The sequence below is a fragment of the Silurus aristotelis genome, assembly GCF_946808225.1.
Source record: "Silurus aristotelis genome assembly, chromosome: 27".
Lineage (NCBI taxonomy): Eukaryota > Metazoa > Chordata > Actinopteri > Siluriformes > Siluridae > Silurus > Silurus aristotelis.
The window spans coordinates 415,190-424,314 of record NC_139600.1 but is presented as its reverse complement, the minus strand read 5'-3'; the positions used below and the strand labels follow the sequence as shown (position 1 = coordinate 424,314).

The following is a 9,125-nucleotide window of genomic DNA, read 5'->3' as shown; positions in this document are numbered from 1 at the left end:
AGAGAGAGAGAGAGAGAGAGAGAGAGGGAGAGACTGGGAGTTTCATCATCCTCTCAGATCAATGTGTTAAATGATACCATTTCCTGCTTCTGGACGATTCAATTAGACAATGTGAAGTACAATTACAGCTTAGTGTTGCAGCAACAGTGAGAGTGTGAGAACATGGACCATCTGCACCAACAACTCCAACAGAGAACAGCAAAAGAGAGAGAAAGATAGACAGAAAGAGAAAGAAAGAGAGAGAATGCTAAATTTAGTCTCTATAATAAGAAAAGAAGATCGCCGGGTCAGGGTCTCTACCTGTCATTCTCAAAAAGAGCCACTACGACAGTCGCTCATTAATCACCACAAGGTGGCGCTATAGAGAGATTGTATTCCACTCAGAAGAACAAATGTGGGGCAGATGTGGTTTCTGTCATTCCACTAAAGGATGCATCGTCCTTAACTACATTCAATTACTTTACCCTTCCAATAATAACATTTCTGTTGAACAGCCGATTCCATTAGCGTACAGACTCAGACAGTGGTACTGGAGACTCCTTCCTTAAGGTCCACATATTACATGTTAAAGATGTCAGAAGTTTATATTACATGAATATAATCTCTGATTTGCAGGTGCACAATTATTCAAGTTGGAAAAAAAAGTTCCTTTATTTCCACAGCTTTTATGTTACGGGACTCAACTCCTTTCCAACCAATCAGAATTGAGGATTCATCACTACTAGTACTTGTGAAATGATTATCTTCCATGGTCCAGAAGATCTCATATAAGAGTATTTATGCTTCTACCCAGAACATAGGTGAAGGAGACATGAAGAGTGGAAAAATGGCTAAAAATGGCATGTGTGTGTGTGTGTGTGTGTGTGTGTGTGTGTGTGTGTGTGTGTGTGTGTGTGTGTGTGTGTGTAAATGTATACACACAAATATATATGTTTATATTTACATACACTCTTCAGTCCAGCTGTGATCACCCTGACCAGGGATCTCTAGGGTCCCATACACTGCCACAAAGGCAATACTTTCAACACATGAGATTTTATTGGCTCGTTTCTCGAATTCTGGCATTTCATTCTCATTCCTTTTATTCCTCCTCCAGACTCTGGGGAGATGGAAAGTGGCAGCGTGGGAGGAATTTGCTGGCCAGATGCTGATGTGTAAATTCACATCGACTTGAAGCTGTAATAGACCTGTAGAGGTTTAACACTGGAACAAAGTTATCACCGAAATGCAAAAACATGCAAGAAGCATTTATGCCATAACGAGAAGACACCGAAATGGCAGACTTGCGGTCAGAGAAAATTCGAAACGCTGTGGGGTCTTCAGAAATTCATCCAAGCTCCACTGTGTACAAAGATGCAAAAGTGATGGATGTAAGAAAGCACAGACTGATCAATGCTCTGAGGTTCCAGAAGCGCTTTAACTAATGGCAGCTGCCTGACACACATTTAGGAGTCGCCGGGTTTTAGGGTTCATGCATTAGCATTAGCATTCGCTACGTAACTGAATCGATTCTCGTCTCCAACTTCTCTCTTCTTCCACACACACTAACTCACACACTCGCCCACAAACTCTCACACAGCCCTAGAGGGAAAGTAGGTGACGGAGGGTGGCTGATGCTACACTGCCTCTCTCTCTCTCTCTCTCACACACACACACACACACACACACACACACACACACACACATTAGCATGACGTTTAAGACATTTTAATGGTTCTAGGAACATAATGCGATTTTTAATACTGAAATGTGTTCGTGGATTTCAGCTGTCGTTCCTTAACCTCATTAAGCATCAAGAAGATCTACAGGATTTTACTGAATTATACCTGTTTTTGAATGTTGCTGCTCCAAACCTTTGATCACATCAGCCTTCTACAGGACTACACCACCATGCTCCCCCTGACTGTGCCCTCAAGACCACCGGTGCACAAAATTACACCATCGGCTCCTGAAGCTACTTTGATTCCAATTGGAGAATCCCCTCATGACCTGGTGGCTTTCACCAAACTCCTGAGCACACACAGAAGCATGATCAGCAGATACTCTGACCACTCCTATCTCGTACAGAAATGAATCTAACCATCATCATTTTCTCTGGAAAATATTCTTTAAGCACATAGACATTGAATCTGCAGAATCTCTGGCTACACCTCACCAAATCTCTGTCCTATTTTGTTCATCAACTCATTCCAACATGCTTCCATAAACCTGCTGCTTCTGCATATCATGACAGTGTGATCCTGTGGAACCCCTGACCATGCCTGACTGTTCTTACAGATCTTCTGTCCACCTTTGTTTTCCTGCAGAGCCCCTGACCAGAACCAGAACATCTGACCATGCCCACGTTTCTGGAAAGCTCCTGACCATGCCCATAGATTCCTGCAGAGATCCTGACTATGCCTACCTGCTCCTACAGAACTTCTCTCCATGCCTAACCTGCTCCAGAACTCTTGACCATGCCTACCCATTCCTGCAGAACTCCTGACCATGCCCACCTGTTCATAAAGAAGCCCTGGCCACGCCCATTTGTTCAGATCTAAGCCCTGACCACGCCCATTCTGAGCTGCAGAAACTCAAAACGATGCATAACATCTCACTTTGCTGTCTTAAGTTCCTGCCATGGTTCATTATTTCTGCTTAAATCCTCAAAACTACTTGTGGACAAATTTCTCATCAATGACATAATGACATCATTATAATTCTGAAGATCTGAGAAACGTCTTCACTGCAGGTTGGAAATATACTGTAAATCTCTACGCTGTACCACAACGAGGGCATTGGACCTAAAACCCAGGCGTTCACCTGCTAGACTTTCCTGTGATTGGAGGAACTTACAGTACTGGACTTCGCCTGAAAATGTGCTCGGAAAGTCCGAGGCTGAAGACGAAGTAACAGCAGGAGAGTTAGTGTCAGGAGCAGGGTGTTAAGATGAACCAGAGCTTTGGGACACAGTCGAGAAGAGCACTTCAGTCACACTTCAGACACAATGGTCACACACTGAGACATGCAAGCACACACACACACACACACACACACACACACACACACACACACACACACACACACACTGTAATGATCTTAGGCTTAGAAAAACACATGCAGGGGTTATGATATATAACATCCCTTTTAATCCTGTATGTATATATACATATACACACACACACACACACACACACACACACACACACACACACACACACACACACACACACACACACTGTAATGATCTTAGGCTTAGAAAAACACATGCAGGGGTTATGATATATAACATCCCTTTTAATCCTGTATGTATATATACATATACACACACACACACACACACACACACACACACACACACACACACACACACACACACACACACACACTGTAATGATCTTAGGCTTAGAAAAACACATGCAGGGGTTATGATATATAACATCCCTTTTAATCCTGTATGTATATATACATACACACACACACACACACACACACACACACACACACACACACACACACACACACACACACACACACACACACACTCTAAGGTCACATGAAAGCTGAATGATGGAGCAGAACAATCACTCAACTTTGACCAGAGTTTCAGATTTGGATCGATCTCCTCGGATGAATTAGCAAGCATCGGTGTAGCGATTTAGAGTGCTACCCTGTGTGTGTGTGTGTGTGTGTGTGTGTGTGTGTGTGTGTGTGTGTGCGCGCGCTTGAAGAGAATATTCAGTGGCGGCTTTGCGGACGTAATGAAAATGGGATTCAGCAGGAAGACAGAAATAGGAAGAGATTTCGCACGCCTATGAAGCATTTTGTATGCTTGCTAGGGTTCGCGAGATGCACATTTAGCTTCCTGCTACGAGAGATAGCACACTTCAAGTCTGTCTGAGGATTGATCTATTGCGGATACGCAATAAAGCGTTTCGCATTCTTTGGTATGGTTCCAAAATAAAAAGCAGAACCACGACAGAGAATGAAAACCTTGTGGGAGTGTGTAGGCGTAATATTACAGCAGTTTTGTAGATTTGTTTAATCAAAGTGGAGCCAAAATATCTTTAAAAAATAGAATAAATATTGGGACATTTATATTCAGTGCGACATTTAAGTGGCAAGACCTTTAAACCAGGGGTCTCTAACCTCTCTGTACACCAGGGGTCGGTCCGCGACCCCTATGGGTCTGTAGCGGTACTGCAGGCGGTCCGCTAATTAATGTTGAATCACAATTCTTTTGTTAAAAAAATAAACATGGGTGAAAACATCAAAGATAACATTTTAAAATTGTAACTAATTTTAAAAATATTATAATTATTACAATAAAGTTCTATTAAACAGAACATAACTATCGCAATATGATTGTTTCTATTTATATCAGTGGCTACATTTGACATATTTTGTATCAGGGGTTTCTGCCCCATGTCTCTATCGCCCCCTAAGGGGACCTGAAAAATGTTGAAGACCCCTGCTGTACACCATGGAATAGTTTTTTTTTTTTTTTTTTTTTTTTTTACAGAATATGTAACGTATGTCAATTCTAATAATGTCTCTTGATTTTTATAATAATAGTCGTATCTTTAGACATTTTCTCCAGAATGTCCAGTAGCATCTCTCCCACAGTGCGGTACGTCTTCATAGAGACCCTCTGAGTTAAACTACAAATCAGACATGCAAAACAATCTCTGGAATAAAAAATAGACGCAATATAAATATGAAGCACCGAATAAATAAAAAAAGAAGAATAAATACGCCCCCATACACACACAAAAGTTTAAAACCGATTCAAACAGCAATAACGACTTCTGCTGTGACTTGCATCAAAAAAAGAAAACACTCTCCAGCTTTTTTCGTTAATATTAATGAATAAAACATGCCACTCCTCTCCCATGCGTCTCTCTTCCGAAACAGACTCATCTGGGAGTTTTATAGCCCGAGTGAAATTTCCGAGTGAAAGATGAGCAGTGCTGCACGCTTCATTTCCCTCGAAACAACAAAAGTACTGGCGCTTTTTTAGGCTCCCGACGTTACAGGCCACGTGCGCTTCATTGTGCGCTTCCCAGAACATTGCAGGTTTTTTTTTTTCTTTCAAAACGACATTTTTCTTGTACAAAGAATGCTGGCAAATAACATTCAGGGGGTTGAAGAGTCGTTTCAAAGTGTTGGTTTATGCAGAACATTTTAGCCACAGAGCAACAGATGTACAGAAATTAAGTTAAATATTGAACTAGAAATTCAAATACACATCCAGTCTCCTCTTTATCAGGATCAGCTGCTGACTGAGAGGAATCAATGATGAAGAAACTCCAGACTTGAGTCACATTTTACCTGCTGTAGCTCTACTTTTACTCAACTACATGGTTTGTGTACTTCATCCACTGCTGTCCACAGGTCCTCCAAAGAACCATTAATGAGCATTTATGAACCATCAGGAACCCATGCGGATCATCAAACGTTTGGTAAAATCATGTTAAATGCTCCTGGATGCTGTAATTGGTCCATTAAAACAAACTGTATAGGATGCAGTGGCAAAAAGTTTATTTTGGAAACGTTTGCAAAACGCTTAAGTGTTTTCCCATCATCAAGAGTTCCACTTTCCTTTTTTTTTTAAACCTCAATGATCCATAAGTCCTCCAAAGAGAATCGTTTTTAGGAACCAACACAAAGCATCTAACGTTTTGTAAAATCAAGATAAATGCTTCTAGATGTCGTACTCGGTTCATTAAAGTGCACAATTATATAAAACATCATTTTCCCTTCACGTGAACCAGGAGACACAAATCTGTTCCAGAAGTGCACAAATCAAGCTCCATGAAGATCTGCTACACATAGGTTGAAATATGTGGAAGATCTTCTGCTATAGAGCTCAACATCCAAGGCCTCCTCACCCTCTCACCTCCATCAGTACCTGACTTTACTAAAACCCTTGTGGTTGAATGAATCTCTACAAAATCTGGTGGAGCATCTTTCCAGAAGAGTCGAGGGTATGATAAGAGCAAATGGGGTCTAAATGCTCAAGAAAAGATCTCATGGTCAAGCTTTTTGAAATTTTTGTTCATCTAGTGTAAATCTACCTAAACATTCTCAAAACGGCCCACAAGATTACTAGAGCTGATCCTTAATTTTAATTTACATGTCAAAGGTTATTCCTGGCAAAAATTCTATACTTATTGGAAGCTTTCTGGAAGAAGGTTTCTGGATTTGTACACCAGCTTCACCTCCAGGGGTGAACACATCAGTTAATCCCCACTGATTTGGTGTGCAAGCATGCAGAGCTCCTACATTTACACTATGAGCCTTTTTTATTCCTTGTCTTTGTTCCATAAGACACTGGAGAGTCTCTCTCTCTTCTCTGGTTTTCTAGCTAATGAGGTTCTCATTTGTCCACACCTTCCAGCACCATCAAATTATCATACCTGCTGCGGAGACCGCTAACTGATAGCAGCGATCATTAGCATCTAGCAAGTAACATGATGTAATAACACTTGTCAGATGATTGTAATAAATCAAAGCACGTTTGCAGATGTAGAATCAGTGGTTTGGTCAGAGAGAAAAAAAAAAACACCTTATTCAGCTCCTGATCACTCATTCATCCTGAAGCTGCCTGCAGAACAACCTACGGCCATCAACCTCAGCCCCACCTGAGACAGCAGTTTACTTCAATCCAAGCCGCAGAGCTGCTGAAGTCAATCGGATGCTACTGCTACAGAAAGACACAACAATCTGGGATTTTTCTCCCACAAAAAAGAAACACACTTGTGGTTGCCATGAAAAAGAGAAGTCATCCCTGCCTTTGATTTGCAATAGAAGAGAATTTATTTATAAAGACAACAGGGACATAACAACAGAGAAACACTTTCACTGTCAGTGACTAGAAGTGCAAACAAAGATATTAGCCTGTTTCTCTCTCCCTCGTTCTATCACTCGGTGAAGTCAGAAATATGACGCTGATTTAGGATTTCAGATTTCGGAGTGTTTACCATGTCCTGGTTAGACTTGATGATGTTTACCTAACGAATGCGTGAACCTTCGCTTTTCTCAGTCGAATTGAAATGAGGATTATCGATAGAGCTTTTGTCTAAGATAACAGACTAACAAAACTTAATGATGTAGTCATTATTTGCTTATAACAATTTGTTTCTGCTGTATAACAAATGTCATCCGGATCTGCAGAAAGCCTCCTGGGAAAGAATGAAAAAAAAAAAGGAAAGAAATTCCACACAATAGACTTTTTACTCCAGAGAGATCTGACAAAAGACCCAATATACAGTATATTAGCTGTGTAACGCCACACGTGTTTACCTGCAGGGCACGTGTGAACCGACTGCAAACCTTTTTACGTGCAGAACACAGGTACAATCCGTGTTCCCTCAGGAACGCTTTAAGTGTCGGACCGCAGGTTTGTTTAGTCTTCATACTGAAAATACGATTTAGTTTTGTGTTTTATGTCCAGCTTCAAGAATTCAAAAGGAGAAAATCCTGAAAATTCCACATTTTGAGGGAGTGAATGAATGAAGGACAAACGGAATGAAGACGTTTGTTAAAGTCTGCTGAAATAAACAGTTAAGTAGATTACATTTTAGGAATATTAAATGTAACACAGATTATTACATTCTTACATTTTACTTTTTTATTGAAAGCGAACAGGAATTGTATTAAATTAAAAAAATAAATGTAAACTGTTCATGTTCACAATGTTAATAATAATAATAAACTGCATTAATTAAGAATATGACAAGCAATTTTGTTTGCATTTTTACCAAAATTGAACCAAAACGTAAAATATGGTATAAATAAGGTATAAATATGAATAAATAACTGATGCAACATTAGCCATGATTACGGCTCGTAGGTGTGGACTGTAAATTGGTAACAGAAACTAGCCACCAAGTCATCATTGCTTGAACCCAGAGCTTATCCTAGGAACACTGGATGCATGACGGGAATACACCCTGGCTGGGATGCAGAGCACCATGCATACACACACACACACACACACACACACACACACACACACACACACACACACATCCTAACCTGGAGCCAACACTCAAAACACTGGCATGTTTATTTAGCGGTGGGAGGAAACCTGGGAGCTCAGAGAAAACCTGCATGGTTCAGGAGAATATGTAAAACTCCACACAAACCCAGGCGCGGGAATAAACCCACATCCTAGAGCTTTTAAAGCAGCAATGCTTCCCACTGCACCACCCAATCTGCTAGGATTATATTAATTTTGCAATAACGTTCGCGTCTTCGCAAAGTAAAACTCAATAAAACGGGCCGCAATCGGATTCTATGCAAATCACCTACCGCGTCTTCAAACAACAGAAAACACATTAGATCTGGGAACAAAACAAACACTCCCGGTTACTGATTGTTAGATTGCATCAGTGTTGCCTGGCTCTTGTTTGGAGATCCGGTAGCTCAAAGACGTTTTGCAATCTCGCCAGCAGTCTCTTGATCATTCAAAAGCAATTGGACTGTGCGCTTGTCATTTCTCAGATACAAAACACACCCACGGTCGCGCAACACTGCCTTGAGATTGTGATGAACACATCAAATGCCCTTACACACACACACACACACACACACACACACACACACACACACACACACACACACACACACAAGAAAAAAAAGACATAGGACGAGGTGTAATGTGTCATCTGCATAGGCCACGTCAAAGATTGGCTTGGCAGCGTTTGAGTGGTTCGATACTCGTTAGAAGCTGTCCAAAGCTGGCCCAAACCCGGCTGGCGCACAGCTGAGATGGCCAGGTTCTTGGCGTGAACCTGGTGTGGGAGTGGTGCAAAATGGATTGGCAGGAGAATGCCAAAGTGAACACCTGTTCTTGCTTTAACCAGGAGCACTAAACAGTGTGTTTCTGCATTGCTTTTAACCCCTTTTAAATATCATTTCATGACACCCGTTTGCAGCGTATATACAAATTCAGCAGGAGTGGCGGCCAAACAAGTAAAAAAACACCTGATAAATTCTCTGCACTCAAAAAAACGAAACAAATAGAAGCTGTTGATTTGCGTCTAATCAGGTTTTCAGAATCCTTCTAACAGCAGCACAGGCAGACCATGAATCCCCCGTACTCACTCTTCAGTCTCAGACCACAGGCAACACGGTGCATA

The 9,125-nt window shown here is 41.2% G+C and overlaps 1 protein-coding gene across 5 annotated transcripts in view; it reads right to left on the bottom strand.

Annotated features, from left to right (window-relative positions):
• The window catches only part of LOC310721003 (catenin alpha-2), a 234,519-nt gene that overhangs the window by 59,056 nt on the left and 166,338 nt on the right, over positions 1-9,125 (bottom strand). The window contains exon 1 of one of the 5 annotated variants that reach the window (XM_083532181.1): positions 6,548-6,723. The exons of the other annotated variants lie outside the window; for them this stretch is intronic. Within the exon in view, the coding sequence (XP_083388307.1) occupies positions 6,548-6,571 (24 nt within the window). The 5' untranslated portion in view covers positions 6,572-6,723. Of the gene's footprint in view, positions 1-6,547; positions 6,724-9,125 lie in introns of those variants that run through there. 5 annotated transcript variants of the gene reach the window in all.